Below are 20,647 nucleotides of genomic sequence, written 5' to 3'. Positions count from 1 at the left end.
AAATTGTGAATGTTATATTTCGACTCAATGTTATTTTAGTAAAGTTGAGATTTTTGTCCTGGCACCCACGATTGCCTCTATTCAACTTATTGTTGTCTACTGTGTTGGCCTTCTTTATTCTTCTTTACGTATTTAAAGAATAATTATAGTTATAGAATATTAATAAAAATGTTAATAATGTGATAAATATGCAGTTAGAGACTAAAATGTGTACAAAAATCTAAAACATTCCTAAAGTAAAATAGAATACTCATTACAAAGACATAATAATAATATGTTAATGACAAGTAAATATGATGAATGTTTAGCCAAGGTGTTTAATGGCACTGGGTTAATTACACTATTTATTCAAGAGTCTTATGACCTGAGGGGGTGTGAGTTAGGGGAGTTGTTTCTTTCTTTCTTATTGTGGGGACGTATTGTTTCCTTTAGAAACCTCACCGCTGGGTGTACAGCCCCTGCAGGCTGGGCACTGTGGGCAGGTGCAGTTTCTGTAACAGGTGTTGAAGCAGCCTGTCAGAGGGGTTGAACATAGAACATATACATAGAAAAACAAGTGTCAGATTAATCAACAAGGAAAAGAACTGCCCTAAAATTGCCGTAATCTCGAAGCTGCAAATGTGTGCAAACTGAAAATGTACAACCCTTTGTTGAATATAGAGGCAAGTGAGACATCTAACAAAAATGAAAATAACACAGATTAGTATTTTGCAACGCATTGATGAATTCATAAATTCCGTGAAAATATTTGAGCAGCACTCCTCTGGCTCTGCAGAAAAGATGTAACTGTTACAAAAGTGAGGTTGTTCTACATGGTGTCTTTCTAATAAACAGTTTCTGAGTCAGCTGCTTCATGTGACGGCTTATAAGCAACGCCAGGAGTCTATATATAGCGTTTATTCTTTAAAGTATCACACAGACTTTTCTGATGTAGCCTAAACAGTGTAGTAGCTTTACCCGCATCAATAATCCCTCCCGAGGTTTATAAGCATGGTCCCACACGTTACAGCAGCGGATGATATGCAGCATTAGAGACGGTGAGAAGAAGAGCAGAGAGAAAAGAGGTAGAGCTGGGGAGGGGACCGTCGAGATGCTGCTCTGTGTTATGAGTAGTGTAGAAGCAGAGTAGGAAAAGTATCTGAAGACAGGAGAAAAACTGAAAACCCCCGAGGGAGGTTTGTGTCAGCCACATGCTCCGGTGGGTCCTCACAGAGCCAGGCCTTTTGTTATGTTGATTTACTCGGCCTTTTGTCCAGCACACTGATGGAGTGTGTGTTATGTGTAGTTGTGTGTGGTTGTGTGTTGTGTGTGTGAGGGAAGAGGACAAGAGTGCAAGAAAGACAACATACTCCAGGCTGCATGTAGAGGAGACATATCAATATATTCAGAGGATAATAAAAGAAAAAGAATAGAATCACCAAACAAAGATCTTAATCTCCTTTCAGCTGTCCATAACTTTACCCAGAGTAGTGTAGAAGAAGAAAGAAAGACAAATAGAAGGAAGGAGGAAGGAAGAAGAAAGAAAATCAAAAAAGAAAGAAAGAGGAAGAAAGACAGAAAGAAATCAAGAAAGAATTAATTTTAAAAAAGGAAATAGGAAAAAAGAACGAAAGAAAGAAACAGATGGATGGAAGAAATGAAATAGTAAGGCAAGGTAAAGAAGAGAGAAAATGGGAGAGAGAAAGAAAGAGGAAGAAAGACAGAGGGGAAGAAAGAGAAAAGAAAGAAAGAAACAATGGTGGATGAAAGAAAGAAAGGAAAAAAGGCAACAATAAAAGAGAATGAAAGAGAAACTCATGCCGCCACAGACCAGGAGGAGAACTGAACCTAAAGTCGACAGTAGAGTGAGACAAGTGTGACAGAGAGACCTGAAGAGAAAGAGCGAGCAAGGACGACAGAAGGTGTCCCTCTCCCGTGTCCAGCCCCCAACTTTGACGTCAGAGGTTGAGAGACACAAAACAAGCTGCTCTCAGCTGAGCTCCTCACTCGATTTCCACCCTCACACGCTCTCACACCCTCCAACGCACGTTCATCCTCAGACACGCCACGATACTTGCCACAGCACCTGCTCAGTGCTTGGCCGCAGCTCGTGGACGTGCAATCATCTCCACACACACACACACACACACACACACCACTTCACTCCGACAACCAGAACAACACTTGGTGATGTCCAGGACTGAGACATGCTTTCGTCTCTCCCGAGTGATGCCTGATCGTGTGTGAAGCTGCCGACGAGAGCGCACAGGCAGGGGGGGGGGGAGGAGGAGAAGGAGCGCTCAGACCCCCGGCGCCCCAACCCAGACCCCATCCCAAAGAGCAGCAGATGTGAAAGAAGCGGAGAGGCGGAGAGAGAGGAACACAATCTCCCCTTTACCCCTCCTTCCCTCATCTGTGAGAACAATACCCAGTCTCCAGTTGCAGAGGGTCAGCTTTTGTCCCTCGCCCCACGCTCCCGCTCGGGAGTGAAGAGCAGACAGACGCGCTGACACATTGACCTGCTGCTGCGATCAGAGCACAAAGAGACGCTGCTCGCCACACGGCTTCATTCAGTACTTGGACAGCTCCTGCGCAACAACCAGTGGGACTGTGTGTTTCTTTTTTTTCCATGAGTGAGTAGAGACTCGATTTGAAGCCGGTTTGCTTTGGAGAACTACAAATGCAGCCCCAGTGTTCGCTCCAGCTCGGCCCCTGCGGCCCCGCTCCGTCCCTGGGATCGCAGGGCAGCACGGCCGGCCTCCAGCAGCTGGAAGAAAAGCAGCTCTTTGAGAAGTTTTGGAGGGGCACTTTCAAGGCAGTGGCCACCCCAAGACCAGAGAGCGTCATCGTGGCCAGCATCACTGCACGGACCAGGGTGGCCAAGTGAGTCGTCCAGTTTCTGATTACAATATATGAACAAACACATCTTTGTGTTTTTACCTGACTTGAAATATGTTTGATATATCCGACTGTGTTGTCAAGGGTTGACAAGCTTTGGTGTTTGATAGAAACTGAACTGACAGCAAGAGGTTGTGGAGTGGTTGATGAGAATGATGCTGCTTTTATAGAATCAGTGGTGACTTGAGCATTTTTCTTCAGGGCCAAAATGTGCATATGCAAAAAATCAAGAAAAAGTGTTTTACGGCATTACAGCAGTGACTTTAATAAATGAAAATACGTTTGTTTTTGTTTGCTGGGCTGAATGAACATTTGTGTTCCCAAAGTCCTCAAAGTGTCATGATGTCCAACTGATTAGGATCCAAATCTTTGACTCTGACCTTCTCTTGCAATGTTCTTCTCGAACACCTGATTCTTATTTCTGCGTTTTGTAAATAATGCACTCTGCAACTCCAGTCTCCATCTGTGATCAAGTTCAGCGACTGATTCTGAAGCTATTCATTAAGACTGTATCTGTAAATGTAAAACGACCTTTCTGCACGCCCTGCTGCCTACGACTCAGTTCATGGGACGAGTCCCCCTTACTGCCACCTGTTGGATGGTAGTATTCAATGCTGTTGGGGTGCAGGAAAAATGCTCGGCGGGAAATAGACAACCTCTCTGTAACTTTAGACAAGATAGAACATTTTTAACTGCATTTTTATTGGAAATTATACATTGTACTTTATATGTATCTTACTCATTTAAAATTAATATATACTGTTTATTTACTGGGTTATTCAGTGAAGGCTGATTTAGGGAGTGGTGGGGAGATGTCCTCTGTTGTCCAACGGTGATTGGCCAGAACCAACAAAGCTTCCATTTCCATCATGTAAATTGTTGTATCTGCTTCAGACCATCACTGCCCAAGGGTTCTTGAATTCAACATGAATCATTCTTTGAGAAGTCCAGATTTGGTCTTTGTTTCTTCTGACGACTTTTTCAATGAAAAATTAGAGCAAGGCGATTATGTTTCCTAAAAGGTCAGTCCAGCTGCAACAAGCATGGTTTTTGAAATGTGCAAGTCAAAGCACATTTACTTTTCTTGGTGGTAAATGGAAGAATTTTGAAATTAGATTTTTCATATCTACAATTGTCCAGTTTTAGTCCAGTTTTGGTCCAGATGCATGGACGATTGTACACATTGATATGTTCCGTCTACGTTTGTGTGTGCAGCCGGACACGTGACATAAAGCCAAACACAGCCAGCGTGAGGAGCAGGATGCTCAGTTAATTGTCCCCTTTAAAGGTCATGTAGCAGCGTCTTCATGACTCTAATGTCAGACTTGTTCCCTCTTCTTCCTGTGACATGGCTTTGTGCCACTCTCCATGATGAAGGAGCAACACATGATGTGTTTGTGCCCCTCACCTCCACCCGCCCCCGTCCAAAGGTTAGCTATAGCAGCCCCGGACGGGAAGACGGGGATGGATGAACATTTGTTGCCCTTTCCACTCCTCATCCCTCTTCCCTTCTTCTTTTCTCCCGTCCAAATGATCAACCATCATTTGATGCCTTTGACAACTTAATCTGTTTGCATCATCACCATCAGTGACACTGCTTCCTCTTTGAGAAAAATCTCTCAGTAATTAATGTTCAGACTGGTAGAAGATTTACTTGACCACACTCACAGACATGCACATTTGTGCTTTGCATACTTACATATCAAATGCCGTAGCTTGCTTGGGTGACCTTTGAATGGTTTTGACACCCACTATCAACTTTCTCTTATGTGAAATTAGCTATGTTAATGAGGATTAGAATGGTCCATTTCATCCAACATCAGCACAGGCAGCAGAAAGACACGCTGAACCAGATAATGTGTCTTTAATGGCTTCTATTACAGCTGGGCTATAATGCTGCAAATGGCCTGGTTGTAATGGTTTTTATTAGCTGGTAGGATATGATGAAAAACACTTTTTGTTTCAGGAATATGAAGGAATATGCCTTTATTTCATCTAACCCAATAACTACAGCCTGTCAGCCAACCATTCCAATCAGTTTGCGGAAAGTGGCAAAAAATTGAAACAAAGCAAATGAACCTATGAAAAAAAATTGAATAAAATGTCATGTGGCTGGCTGCCATGGACTGAGCAGTGTTTTTTAAAAATAACCGGATACTCTGGAGCAGGGCCCAGCTGTCTCTTCAGCTTTAGCTTCTCTGGGAAGGAAGCTATCCTCAAGTGGCTGTGCCCCTCCACGAGGGACTGTCCGGGTGACAGTGACGACGATGATGGCACCGTGGCAGAAGCTGGCAAGAACGAACGTCCCCAGAGAGCAGACATAATGTTGCTAATTTGCCCGGGTCCGTTTGTGAAAGACGACAGCAGCTTCCCCCGTCCTCCACTATTATTCTCCTCTCGCTCTGCCTCTGTGTGTATTTGCAGGAGGGAGCGACGCACCGGGACTTTTGGGTGATACAGATTGTAAATAATGAGTAAAACACAACAAACAAACAAACAAACACAACACCCTGAGAATACGGATGCAGGAGAAGGCTCAGCCGTTCCTCCCTCCCTCCCCTCCTTGCTGCGCTGTTGATTTTGCCGGAGCAGAAAGTGACTGGGGAATGCTTAGACCATCAGAATGCATGGCCTTAGGCTCGGTCCTTTGCTACTCTCTCTCTCTCTCTGCAAGAAGAAACATCGTTATTCACTGTGGATAACTGAGGGTGATGAACAATTGCAGTGAAAGCGAGGGGGGGCATTATGTCCAACAAGCAGAGAGGCAGAGAAGAGAGGAGACAGACGGAGAGCCACAGGGAGATGTTTCATGTTCAATCAGCACAAGTCTTTTTTCCATTTGTACCGGCGTCGCCTCTCCTTTCCTTTCTCCTCCTTCTCCCTCACTTCTGCTCCTGAATTGAAAGTGCTGGAGGGGCCCGTGAGCCACAGAGGAGTAATTAGAGTTTGTTGTTCTCCTTCTGTCCTCCCTGTCTCCTCCTCTTCAGGCCAGTCACTCAGAGGATGGGAGGAGTTCACTGGCTCGGTGCAGTGGGGTGGGGCCTCGCTTGAAGCCATTATAACCCTGCAAGCTGTTTTGTTCATGGGGGGGCTCCTCATTAAATATGCAGCAGTGTGTGTAGAGACTGTGTGTGTGTGTGTGTGTGTGTGTGTGTGTGTGTGCATTTCTACTGGAGATGTACTGGGGTCTTGTCCAACTCTGTGGCAGATGGCAGGCTGCAGAAAGTGCACTGCAAGGGAGGAGGCAAAGTGTGAGTGTGAGTGTGAGTGTGTGAGTGTGTGTGTGTGTGTGTGTGTGTGTGTGTCTGTTATGGGGGTGTGGAGGCAGATGCAGTTCCAAGAATGAAGGTTTGAGAGAAGCTTGTACACTGACATCACCAGAGGGGATATACAAGCCTCTGTGTGCATAGAAACAGAAAATGTAGTATGTTATGGATCTGAAACGTCCAGTCACAAAACTGGAACTTTGACCCCCACAAATGGTGGATGGAAGCTTAAAGGTTTATTGGTGCTGCCTCTACAGGGTCAGCCCACATACCTCCACTTGAATTTCTGACAGTGGAGGAGGTTGTGATAATGTCGCTCTTAAGAAAGAGGCAAAAGCATTTGTTTCTCCCTGTTTCTGGGCAAAGTAGCAAAGTTCCAATATGGTTGAAATTTCCTCCTCATGGTCGTTTGTCAGTTTCGTCTGTAAATATCACAAAAATAAGTACGGACATGTCAGTTTCCATGTACATATCTAATAATGATTATGAATGAACTCTTAGATTATCTGTCAATTCAATGTGTGATTGTTGGATGTATTCCCCAACTATGACGCTGTTTTTGTTTACAAATGCAACAAACCTTTTTAATCTGCCGCTGCTTTGATTTGTGCATTTCATTGGCCTCTTCTCTACAGCCAAGGCTCACATAGCCTTTCTTATCCTCATCCTTTAAGAAGATGGTTTTGTTTTTTTGTGTCAACATTCTGTCTTGGGTTTTAAATTTCTGTTGTGGTCACCTTGGCCTGTAACGCACGATAGAACACATCAGTTCCTCACATACACATGAGCGATCACACACAGGAGAGTGGGAATGAATGAATAGAGGATTTTCTCTAGTCTCAAAGACATCATGGAGTAGCAGTCAGAGCTCCCACTGGGACAATACATCTCCCTCTCCTCCTTCCTCTGAAAGAATGACAAACATCATTTAGTGATGGACGAGGGGTTTGTCAGCTGTTATACATCTCTCTGTCTGCACGTCCGCTCTGTTCATTGCTGAGTTTGTACTCAACTTCTCTTCCTCTCCTCACATCAGTATCTCTTCCTTCCTCAGTATCTTTTCAGCGTGTGTTAAATTGCGCTCTCCGTGTCTGTGTCATATTACTGCATGCAGCTGCTGAGGCACGCTGACAAGAGAGTACAGAGACGATGGTGACTCTCCATGCAGGAATCAGACTTATCACCGAAACAGATTCACATTTGATATTGATTCCCACACGGCCACTTTATATTAGAATCAAACTAGTGACTGGGGCTGAACACCTCAGGCTTATAGCAGGATACGGTTTGCATGACAGAGAGTTGAAGCTGAGGCGGAGATGTTAATTAGCGGACTGGATTTATATTTGATATTGATTCCTGCACGGTACATCGATTGAGTCGAACCAGATTAAAACCTGCTGCTGATACACTCTGGAAGATTTAAGTCCATGTGGCAACATTTGTAGTTACTGGTGGTAACATCATATGTGGTTTAGTACTACAACCCCACGGCATCAACATTGTCATCATTTGGGGCAGATCTGATAATCAAATGAATAAGGCCACGTACTGCATGGGCAGACTGTTGACATTAGTTCAGCTGTAATCCATAGATTTTCGGGAGACATGATGCTGCACTTCATTGTTAACTTGTGATTAATGCCTAATGTGGCCTGAGCATGATGTGTAACAGTGGCTGTGCCTGAAAGCAGCTAGTCCCTGTGGGAGCTCAAACGACTCTTTGATATTTGAATCCAACCAATCTCTCTTTATACACATAAAAAGATGTGAGGTTTGTTCGTGGTTATGAATCAGACGATATAACCGCTCTGAATCCTGTGTACACCCACGTATACATACACACGTACTCTTTATTGTTACAGGATTCAGTGGTTCCATGCATCAAAACCCCTCAAGGCATCAAATTGTAGCCACATAGAGAAACATGCCTAAATAGAATCGACTCACACAAATCTGTGTGCAGTTTCATACCGTGCATCGTTCATCATCTCGGGCAGCCAGCACGAATGATAATATCAGGCTGCAACCTAAAAAAAAACATAAATGGAATGAATGAGATAAAACAAACAGAATGACAAAGATAGCTCTGGTAAATGTGGCAGATTAAAAGCAGTTGGAGGCGATCGTAAAGACCATGACAACATCTAATTTCTCAGCAAGACATTCGGAATACTTGATTATGAGCTATCGGCACAGAAACAAAACCAGTGGAGTAAAAAGTAAGAGGAGAAACTGGAACACAAAGAAGAACATTTCATGTTTATGCTGTAAAGTCTTTAGAGACGCTTGTAAAGACATTAATATTAACATATCTTGGTTTCTGCAGCAAATATATTGTCGCTTAACCTTCACGTAATAACAGTAATGATAACTAAAGTGGAACTCAGTAGAGCATTACCTCCACCAAGCCCCAATAATTCCCTTATATTCAATAAAGCTGCACCAGATTGCACCCACTCATATCCTATGGATATGTTTTGATTTTGAAATCAAGATGCATTATTGATTTCCTTGTGACAATGTCCTGGCTCTGCCCCCGGTCCACACCAAGATGTTAGGGGTTCTTCCTTGACCCACCAAGCTTTATGGAAATCAATTCACTAGTTTTTGCATAATCTCGCTCACAAAGAAACAAACCAACTTGGAGGAAGTAAGTTAGTATTGAATTTTGAAAACAAATCAATCAATACATGTGCATATATTGCTGGCATGTGGAAATGTCCATCTACACTTGTGTGAGTACAAACACGTGGACATACTGTATATGGGCATGCACATACAGTACATATGGAGATGGACACACACAAAGCCATATAGGGGGGGGGGGGGGTTCAACATGATAAGTCCTCCGGAGCCGAGCAGCAGCAGCAGCATTTTCGAGGATGAAAGCAAAGAGCTGAGCGTTAACCCTTTCCATCAAAGCTGCTGTGAAATCTCCCCTCAGGGATCACAGTTTCCAGCCTGTGGTCCACCTCTGGGAGGAAAATACCACACACTGCCTTCCTCCTGCAGCTGCTGGCTTCTCTCATATCCTCAGTATTGCACATTTTTCATGTGCAGCATTTTATGCAGGCTGGAAATTGTAGTTTCTGGCTAAACAAGATGATAAAGGGAATCTGAAGGTCAAGTGTGATGAAAGTCAGAGAAGGAGACACATTTCTGGCTTTGTTGCAGCCCCAGGATATACTGCTGCTCTAGTTACGTTCTTATGGATTTTTTTCCTAATTTTTATTTAAATAGAATTTCATTTCAGTCTTTCATTTCATGAGTAACATGGATCCCGAAGTTAACCAACACTGTGCGTTAATATGAACAAATAGAATAACCAACTAATATCTCTGATGCCTGGTAAATGAAGCAGGTTTTTTTTCATCATATATATATGATTTAATATAGGTATTTTATAAAGATAGATAGATATATCTACAAACTCTACATTTATCTTTAGAAGTCCTTCATTCAGACAGTAAAAGCACAGTGAAGAACAAAAATGTACTCATGTTTTTATTCAGTGTAAAGAACACTTGTCACCACAGTGTCATGTAGTATTTCTACACATAAAAATGAAGTCATTAAAACAAGCATTCCAGTTTACACACAAATGGACTTTGATTTACTGTATAAAACAATGCTTTGGTGATGGCATATATTATTCTGATTTGTACTAATGACTAAATATTCAGATCATAGCTCTCAAGCCTGAATTGAAAAAAGGTCCCAAACATTACTGTCGTTAAAACATTTAATTATGCATCGTGTTTTCTAAGCTTAGGCGTTTTGCATAAGAAGTGACACTGGATGTAAATCTAAAGTGTTTCTGCAGTGAAATGAAAAGGGAGATAATTCTGGAGAACACACTCAGTATCAAAGAATCACTGCGTCACAGTTATTCCAAAGTAGATCAGTAGATCGACCTTCCAACGCTGAACATTGACAATGCCACAGAGACAACAGAGAAAATATTTTATTAATGCTGTGTTCAATGCAAACATGTTAATGTTCAATCAGCAAGTGAAACATGGGGAGAAGAATGTAATCTGTCATACTAGAAGATACATGTTGTGTACTCATGGCAGAGAAGAGAACATTACTTTGTCTTAGCCTGAGTTTGTACGCCTGAATCCACTTAATTCCAATGTCACAATAGAAAAATAGCGTTATTTAAAAGTCTTATTCATTGAAATCTGTTGTTTTCTTCTTGTTCACAGTATTTGTCCATTTTGCACCTGGTTGCACTTACTTAATGTTAAAATCGAGCGCACTGACATTTAAGAAGACTCATGGCATTTAAATCCATTAACATAGTAAATTGTGTTATTTGTTCACGCAGGGTTTGTGTGTGCGTGTGCTTGTCATTTTGCCAAATTCACACTCTGCAAGAACAAATATAACAGATGGAAACACAAAGGCGTAAATCATTACCAATGCTTAAAAACATTTCTGAAATGGACTTATATTCGTTTCCAGTGCTTTGGTTGATACAGACTTTTTTCTTTACAGAAACTGCAAAGACCCACAAGCTCTGATCTTTCATACACCATTAGGGGTTTCTTATCTTTATGAGCCCTGGCCCTTAGACTTTATTTGGGGCTGTGAGTAACACATACAGACAGATGTTGCCTCAAATAATTCAATGAGATGTTCTTTCTCGTGGCTCTCTCATAGTTTAACCTTGTTCAAAGAGTGTAAAGAAGATATCAGCTACTTTTTTTTCACACTGAAGAACCAGTGCACAACAAGGTTAAAGCTGACGCGACTGAGTGTATCCAGCAAACAGCTCTGTACAACTGGCGTCCGTATTTTTTGAAACAAGAACGAGTGAAAGAGATGATGAAGAAAAGGAGAAATTATTATTATTTTCAATACGGGGGCAAAATAGAAATCAATATGAGAGCAGTGCAGCATGACTGTAATATCTGTCTGAAAGAGAGGAGGGAAAGAGTGAACGACCAAAGGAAAGAAGGAAGGAAATCTAGAATTAAGAAGGTAGAAAGTGTGTGTAACGTTTTCACATTGTACATTTAGGACACTGGAGCAGCCAAGGTTATTATATTTTACTGAATATTATATTACAGCCTGTGAATAGAAATCTTTTCTTGAGCTTTTAGCAAAGGAAATTGAATTACATGTCCGCACATAATGTACAGCTTTGAATAAACTCATAATAGATGATGAGAGAGAAGGTGAAAGTCCTTTGTCCTCTACCAACTCGACATGAAAATGACAGTGGTAAATCTTTCAGGCAGTAAGAGATGACCTATTCGATTCATTACCAGTGAGTGGTGGCTGCGAATGGGACGGCTCGCTCATTACGACCTATTAGATCTCCACAAACCAGGGGTGTCCCTGGACATTAAAAAGATATGAGCCAACTCTCAAGTTTAACAGCTAATTGTCTGGTCTGCAGCGATGAAGAGCCGCGCTGATGGGAAAAAAAAACAGATGTGAATTGTAAGCAAGTCAGAGAGAGTAATATGAAATAAAAAGTGGTTGATATTGTTCCTTGAAGTATATTTTGAAGAGTTTGACTGAGTGGATGAAATACAGGCTGATTCTCTTTGTGATAATTACATGCTCAAAATCTTTTCAGTGCTAAATGTGGCTCGAGGAGCTTGATGACGACAAACTTTTGTTACTCTGTGGCTAACTGCTAACATGCTGTGCATCTCTCTAAGCTAGCTGGCTTACTAACATTTTATAAGTTAACTAGCTCCGCAAACGAAATATTCTTGCATGGCTTATTCAAAAGACATCTTGAACCATCAACACTAAAGTACATGCTTCTTCTGATTAGCAGTTAATACTTTAGCAGAGGGGTGATTATATTACCAAACATGGTAAAACACAACTAGTACTCTACGATGGTTACTGGATTTGTTCGAAAATTCGTCCGACCATATTCAGGCTCTCTCAGTTGAAGTGTGAAATAGCAACAGAGTGAAAGTGAAACCAGACATATGGACAGAAAACAGGTTATTATAACAAGTTATTTTACTATTAACTGAATAGAACATATGACATAAAATAGCCATATACCTTTGTGTGACAACTCTCAGCTGTGTAACCACCACCTCAGTATAAATAGCATAATGTGTTTTGAATATGTATTAGACTTGAAAAGTCATAATCATAACAAGATCAGCGGTGCTTTGGGGGGGATAGTCAGATAGTTATTGCCACATCCAACTAGAAAGTGCCAGGAGGTAGTACAATCACTCATAATGACAGTAGGCTGAAAGCCCTCTCAGTCTCAAATCGCAAAGGCCTCATTAAATATGCATACATACCCTAGAGTTGGCATATTGGAAAATCTGAAAAGTCCAACATAATAGGCTGAAGTCTTTTCCCCCTGGCAGCTAAATTAACTCTGCAGTCAGAAAAACCTCCCAGGAGCATCTTATTTACTATAGGTCCACATAAACACACACCAGCACAAATTTAGACAATAAGCTTCAGCCTCGGTTTTGCCTCTCAGTGACTGACTGTCAGCCTGGTTGGAATTGGCTTTTTCCCCCTTTTCTGCCAAGTATGCTACTTATTCGTAACTGGACCCCTGAAGCGGTCATAGTATTCATTATTAAAATGCAAACATATCAAAGTCAACTCCTCATCACTCAAATTAAATCATTTCAAGGTTGACTGGCTCCCACATCTCAGCCTCCTCCATTTTTCATTTTCGCTTCTTGCCCATCCTCATTTCAGGAAGACGATCTGCCATTCATGTGAAATTGCCACCATTTGCATAACTGATGCGGAGTTAAGGGCCCAAACGATGGCGATGTTGATGTCACAAATGCGATCGGAGATGGGAGCTGAGGAATTAATTGGCCAGCGGGCATTACTCCCTTTCCTCTGCTTTGCTCTCACCTCTGCTGCAGCTTCTTGACACGAAATGTCACACGATGACGAGCGATTCCAAAACTGTGACACCTTTAAGGTTCACTCCGAGGAAAAGCCAGGTTTACTTTGAGAACAACAAAACATCACACTTTGAGCATCAGAGAACAATGGCTTTGTTCAATGTCTGACATTTTTTTATTTGCTTTTTAATCACTCAGTGGAATCATTTCAAACATTCGCAAAAAACGTATATATTAACAATTTATGCTTCTAAACCTCTGATGATTTCAGTTAAGTAATCCTCACTTTTAGCTTTACTGTGTTATGAATCCTATTTTCAATATTCACTTATAAATCATAAATCAATTTTGTTGCTTTGTGCTTTACTGTTCTTAGGTGATCATAAAAATGGACCCACGGGTTTGAGAATTCATTTCTTATGCATGCTCTTTTTAAAGCAATAATATAATTTAACTGCCTTTCAGCAGTAAAATGACTGTATTATATCGAAGGGGTTGGCAGAGTTGTTTGTTCAATACTAGTTCCTCTCAGTTTAGGACACTGCCAGTGTATAGCAGTCATTCATTAGTGTCGTTATTGCTGCTCAAGGGAAGATTTTAATGTGACAAGGACACACAGTGTCATGGATAGTGAAGCAGCCTTCACAGTTTAACACGGTCGCAGAGGGAAGGTATGTCCATTATCCTGGTTCAGTCTGTTTTCTGTCACTTCAGATAATCAGTCACTGTAAGTAACTCCTGTTTGGCCACGTTAGTTCAGTTACATTTAAAATGCCTCCTGTTGTTCTCAGATTTGCTGAGCAGAATCAATAAATAAATGAAATTTAGACTTTTAGTTCCAGCCACACATTTAAAATGGAACTTTTGTGGCAAAATCAGTCTATTTTAAAATGCACTTGTGAATTTGTCCACAAATAAATCTGCACAAAACTTAAGTGTGTTGTTCAACTTTGGAGAACTTTACCACTGTCCATGACTTTGTGCAGTTAATCATTAGCGAGTGGTCCTGACAGAGCTGGCCACGAGTGCTGGAGAAAGCTGACCCTGGAGAAAGCTATCGGAGCTTATTAGCCTTGTTAGGGCATGTGTCAATATAGCATTTTTCTGGCAGGGGGCTAAGTACTTCACCAAAAGAAAAAGCACTGTGCAACTTTTATTCCCACAACGACAAAAAGAAAGCACAACACTTGCCAGCAACATGCAGTGTCTGACAGATCTGCATCCACCAATGAGCTGTTTTGTGTTTGTTGCAATAGTGTAGAGCTTTAAGTCGAATTTCAGAGGCAACAGCACTGTAGAGCCACGTCAGCCAAACCTAGATCAGGTCTGCCAAGAAACAAGCTGATCCTGGGGAGGGAAGATGCTGCCATGTGAAGGGTAACATCAAGGTCGAAGAGCGACGGTGCAGCTGGGCAGAGAGCTGTGCAGAGGCTACAGACTCATTGTTCAAAGCCTCATCTTCCCACTGTGCTACTTCCCAGCCTGAGTGTTATTCCCAGTGACATTCCAGTGGCCGACGCATCCCACTGAGAGCTGATTATGACAAATGGAGCTGACAGGTTTGTCGTTGTTCCCAGAGTGAGAAGGAAGTAGAGTACAAATCTCCTGTTCTGTCAGGCCGAATCACACAGAGCGGAGAAAGGAGTTATGATCCTTTTAGCAAACTTGAAGCACTTCTCTGAGGTGGTTTGATAACATGTCACAATCTTATAAAAGCCCCAACTGACTATCAACAAACCTCTTCGTCATTCATAAGTGCATGATCTCAGAAACTATAAGGACTACAGTTAAGTACGGGTCATTCATGCAGTTTTATATTTGCAGACTATAGAAAATCATTAAAGAAAGTTATCGTTTTTACATTACATCAGCAAACCCGGCAGGATTGGTTCTGTTGCTCCGGTTTCTGGAAATGGCTCATTTCTTTCTTTAATTAAGTTTAGAGGCAGCCTTGTGAGCTGCTCAGTCATTAGACATATGTTAAATGTGGTCACTGTAATCAGTTTAGTTGCTATGGATGCTGTGAGTGTGGAAATGACTTTGCAGATGCAGTTTAGTGGTGGCATTTCTGATTCATTCTCTGGGGAGTAGATAAAGAGTTTGATGATGAACTAGTCAGGCGGGAGGGATAATAAGTGCAAGGTACATTGAATTATTTAGAGTTCCATTCAATTCATGGCATATTTGCACTCACTGTTGTAGTGGGTACTTGTTAGTTAAAGTTAGTTAGTAGTACGATGAGTTGAGCATGTTTTTATGTGATTTACTAGTGGCGTCATGCTATGGATAGCAATGCCAGATGTTGGTTGGTCCATTGCTTTTGTCCAACTGTAATGAAATCTTGTTCAATACTTAAATTTATGACCAAATATTTGCAAAAACAATGACATTTTTATCATATTATCTGCGATAAGTGCTAATCAGCATATGTTAGGAAGTTAGCAAGCCGATATAAGTATTTAAATTAAAACCACAGCATTAAAAAGGCTTTTTCTTATGTAATTTTACATCCTGTGTTACTCTTCTCAGATTTCAACAACTTGAGACCTTGTTTGTGAAGTGCCCTTAATTTATTGTACACATATTGTCATGTTTGTCTTGTAAATCCATAAATAATCAATGAATCAGTTATGTTTAGTGTCATTAGCATGGCAAGTCCTCCAAAGTCCAATTTTAATTAACTTTTCAGCCTTCAAAGTCAGTGCTATTCGTCATCCTGGAGAGGTAATCTGTTATATATTCAGTGCCAGTAATTCATTAGCTATAGGCAGGGTTCAAGAAATGAATCACGAACTTGCTCACTCAGTGACAGATTTGCTGCGACAACCACAGTTCATGTAGAAGTCACCGGGTGTGTTGGAGTGCTAGGAAGATTCAGGAATGAAAACATTTTGAGAGTTTGTTAGTGATTGATTATCTAATGGAATAATTCATCAGTTTGAGAGAGTCGTTCAAAAAAATGAACCATTACAACTGTAATACTGTAATATTATAATAATAATGCAATACAATGCATCTGTTCTGTGTGCTGTGGTGGAAATGTGTCTTTGACTCTTCCAGTCATACTGCGACTTGTCATTAAAACATTAAAACTAAGACATCTTCCAGCCCCATAAGGATTTCATTACAAAGATGTGGAAGCGGCACATGCATGCAGTTGAGTCTGTCCACTAATTAAATTTATCTGTCAGGGATCGGGGTGATCTGGGGATATTCCACCTAGTTATAAGAAATGTAATTAATGTCTCTGGAATATGAGCTAATTTTAGTGGCTTCCTATCTTTTTTTTTCCATTTAGCATCGATGAAAGAATTGGTTATCATACTCTGCATGATTGCTTTGGAAAACATGAAAGCCGCTCTGATAGCCACATAATTAAACAGTTATTTTGGGGCATTCAATTTAAACTTGGGCTCAGCAGTGCCCTTGTAGGAGAAATGGAACTGCTTTGTCTCAGCACTCTCTTTCACTCTGAAGACAGTTTAAGGAAATCTACTGGCAATAAAACACCAGATCTGACGACAACGCAAGGCTCAAAATTGATGATTTCCCTTTGATCCGACCCGGGCGATGCACGACTGTCTTTTGTCCTCGTCTAACTGAGTGCCTGGTCCTGTGGAAGACTGCTAAATTATTAACGCTGTGCTAGAAGTTTGACTTTTTGGTTCACCCTTGCGTGCTCTGCAAGAAGTGCAAGGGATTCATATGTTTCAAATAGAAAGAACCATATTTGTAATAATCACGGTTTGCGGAACAGCTGCGTAATCTAATCAACTTCCGCATTAGCCTACATTTTTTATATCTGGGTATTATTTCAGAACTTACTGCAATGGAGTAGAGGACAGTGCAATATATCATGCGATGGGCATTGAGCTGCCAGCTACAATTTGATGACAGGACACACTTATTCTGTTTGATATACTCAGCCAAGGTAGGGGTGGGGGTGGTTGGCATATCAAGTGATGATTTGCGTAAACAAATACAGTCTGACTGGTGGCATAATCCTTCTCATGATGGCCGAAGGGCAAACTTAATGCACTGAGACACTGTCAAAATCAAAGTCAAAGAGTGAGTTTGTGTATTTATAATCCATCTGAATTTCTGAACATTTGCCTCATTATTCAACCTGATGAAGAATTTCTTTGAAATACAGATGGTGCACATGATTCAAATCTCCTGCACATGTGTGTGTACTTGTTTCTATGATTGAAACCATCATTGTAAGGATATTTTGATGTTGATTTGTTTTAGGTAAAGGCAGTTAGTTGTGATGGGTCACGTCTCAATGCTTTGGATGTAGAGACAATGGAGAGGAAGAGGGGCAGTTGGTGTATTGACCATCGTCTCCTCTCAGTGATTGCAGTGACTGATAAATTGACTTCTTCTCCAGCAAAATTCTCCACCATCCCTCTCTCCACCTTCAGCACTTCATGCTGTTGAGAATGGGCTGCGAGAGGCAGGAGATTAGCGGCTAATGTGGTATTGGAAAGGACGAATAATCTCACAGACAGCCCATCTATATTGTCATAAACTCTGGGGCGACAGGACAGTCTTCCAGTCAAACTGCCAAACTGGTGCACTGATTGGCAGGCGCCAAGGTTGAGTATGTCAGATTGGAGGAGTCGGATTTAAAAGCCAGTTTGCAACCTACCGTCTTAACCTTCAGGTCATCATGGTGGATGACCGCCTGTGCTATCAACGCTAATCCTAGCCTAAAGCCCCCTTCCCCCGTTCCCACAGGATCGATATTGCTTGGAGACGTGAGATGGTTTTGCAATAATTTCAAAGACTTATGGTGATTTTAATTTTGTACGATTCTGCCAAGCTTCCTGAATTTCATTCTGCCTGTATTTAGACCCGGTACCCTGATAAATATAATAAAAATGTTAATAGAGTTATTTCTTTTTTTTAAATTTAGTTCCAAGCTTCTAACATGCAACAGAAAATACATTACTTGAGAGACACACAAAGCAACTCATATATTTTTAAATGAACATGAAGAGGAATAGTTTTAAATGAATGTGAGTGTGCAATGTCGCGAGTGTTCATACTTATGTGAGGCTCAATACAAGGTGCTGCTGAGAAATGCAGGAAGGTGTGTCAGGATACAGTCTGTCTTCTGCAGAATCCTGATTCCCCCCCCAGGTTTTTCACTGAGAGTAAAGGGAAACATATTTTTTCTCAACGTGTATACACATAACCAGATTTCCTTCTAACAAGAGCAGGTGTGCATGACAAAGGCTTCAAGCAGGGAAAGCATCAAAGTGGCAGGAGGAAATGTTATTAGTCATGGTGCATGCTGCGATCCAAAGTCTTGTTAAAGCTGAAACTAAAGTAAAAAAATCACATCTTCTAAGAGTGTGAATGAATCAGTTTCCATGTGTCAATGCTTGTTTTTTTAAATACTGACACAATTTGCATAAACTTTATACTCTGACCTTCTATCACCTGTCCTGTTACCGTGCTCGCAGAGGAAATGGTAAAACACATAATCTGAAAGCATAACTTTACTGTACATCTAAATAAAACAGTAAATAAAGTCACTAGAGGAAATCATTATCAAAGAAGGATTATTACTTACCTTGTTTACATGCGTGTATGAAAACACAGTTACAAGTAATTTAAAGTTGTTACGATAAGTAAAGATGGACGACCTGACAGCGACCCAAAAACATCTTGAGTGCCCCCTGGTGGCTGTCTACATTACTGATCATGATCCCCACTCCTTAAATCTATTTTTTCTGAAGATTGTTTCTTCCATTTTAAGTTTATCACTAAGTTTGATTTTAAGCGGCGTGATCCTGATACTGCGACTCCACGTCACGATCATTCCTGTGTAGACTCTGTTGCCAAATGATGTCAGAACAGCAAGATGGTGGCACCGGGGATATTTTGGCTTCAGTTTTGTACAATGGGAGGAAGTGGAGACTCGTCATCCATCTTTATATGTAGTCTATAGTAATAATTTACGGATTAAAAATGTTATAGTCAGGGATACAGAGGTTGACAGGTTTATTTATTGATTTGAACACACTGTACTACATCATCCCCATTTAACTGTAGCTTCATTTACTTTTCATAAGGCCTCTTTTGTTAGTCATTATCTGCTTCTGCTGGATCAGACTCACCTTCCTTTAATCTTGATCTCCGTTATAGTTTCCCCTGAGAACACAGAGTGGACTCCTTACTCCTGAGTCCCTTTCAAGGTGTCCTTCCCTCGCTGTAATTTCCTCTCTGGAAAATATTCTTATAGGATTTCTGTGATAAAAGAGAGAGATTCAAGTTCACATGTACAGACACTTCTGAGGCGTCGCTGCTCTTCAGTTCACTCAGGGAATGAAAGCGTTTGCCAGCAAGGTGACAAAAAAACATGCTGTCAAGACATTGACGACGTTTGAAGCAGCTGACAGGCTTTGCACCAGATGTCTCACGCTCGCCTTAAGGGATTATTTTTGAACATATCTTATTTCCCAATATGTCTTGCACATTTGAAAACGATATGAAGTGCAAAATTTATAATATTACGCCTGTTTACCTATGTTATGAAGACGTGATGCTTTCAGGGAGCTCTCAAAATAGATCAGGATTCAATATGCTCGTCGTGCCTGCACATTGTTCGTCCTGTAGCATTGATGGTATCTGTTTTCACCTTGAGAGTTACTGTGTTAGAAATATTGTCTCTCAGCTGGCAAGACTTTTTATTATCTGGTCATAATAAAATAAAATCAAAAGACTTTATATATTTATTCACTACAGAGTCTGTAAAAGATTCCTACATTTGTCACAAAGACCCTCACCAACCCAAAGAGACCAAGGGGGAGTGTAATGTTCTGTAACCAGAGCTAACTATTTAGTTTAATACTTTTAAACAAAGTGTGTCTTTTGTGCCAAACACACTTGTGAAACATTGGAAATAAGAACGATGAAAAGATTATGTTAAGAAAGTGTTTTAAGAAGACTTGTTATTGTTCAGGGACACGTTTCACATGTGAATTAGCAGCCAGAAAGCTGTGAACACTACTTAAGTTCCAAACAAACTTTAAATAATTAGCTGCTAAACAAGACCACATGTGAATGTCACTTTAAAGTTTATGTTGCTCATTATATCCACATTAATGCAATACAACACATACGGCCTGACTGTGCTGCATGGTGAATGCTTTAAACGCCACCTTTGACTTTGAGGAGGATTATCCTTTAATAAGGTTTAAGCCAAATATAAGACGACTCTTTAATTAAGCCAATTATTTCGAGCCATGTGGCTGTGATCCTTTTACTTAAATGTCATTTACATTTTTATGTTCACCTCCACTGTCCAATTAAAAGAATGTCAGGACAGTGGTTTATTCCTCACTTTCAGCACAGCAAAGTACCAAAGTACAATGTAACAGAGTAGCATAATAGATATTTAAAAAAGTTTTGCAGCATGTAAAATGAAATAAATATCAAAAATTACCTAATCCAGAGAAGATAAAATATGTAAGACATTAAATCCATAGGAACATATTTTCTGTGGGTTAATTAAGAAACTACAAGTGGACATCTTTAAAGAGGAATATGACACTAAAATCAATTAAAACATCCATGAATAAGCATGAAAGAGCCTTTTGTCACCTCATATTTACTCTCATTGTTTCCTCC

General features: G+C 40.8%; 1 protein-coding gene across 1 annotated transcript in view; it reads left to right on the top strand.

The window, feature by feature from the left end:
* The first annotated feature begins 1,752 nt into the window (after positions 1–1,752).
* Positions 1,753–20,647, top strand: part of srrm4 (serine/arginine repetitive matrix 4) — a 47,569-nt gene continuing 28,674 nt past the window's right edge. The window contains exon 1 of the mRNA XM_020098982.2: positions 1,753–2,862. Coding sequence (XP_019954541.2) covers positions 2,660–2,862 — 203 coding nt within the window. The 5' untranslated portion in view covers positions 1,753–2,659. The remainder of the gene's footprint in view (positions 2,863–20,647) is intronic.

The sequence above is a fragment of the Paralichthys olivaceus genome, chromosome 4 (genome assembly GCF_024713975.1).
Source record: "Paralichthys olivaceus isolate ysfri-2021 chromosome 4, ASM2471397v2, whole genome shotgun sequence".
Taxonomy (NCBI): domain Eukaryota; kingdom Metazoa; phylum Chordata; class Actinopteri; order Pleuronectiformes; family Paralichthyidae; genus Paralichthys; species Paralichthys olivaceus.
Note: the sequence above shows the minus strand (reverse complement) of the source record. Positions and strands in the feature narration are given on the sequence as shown.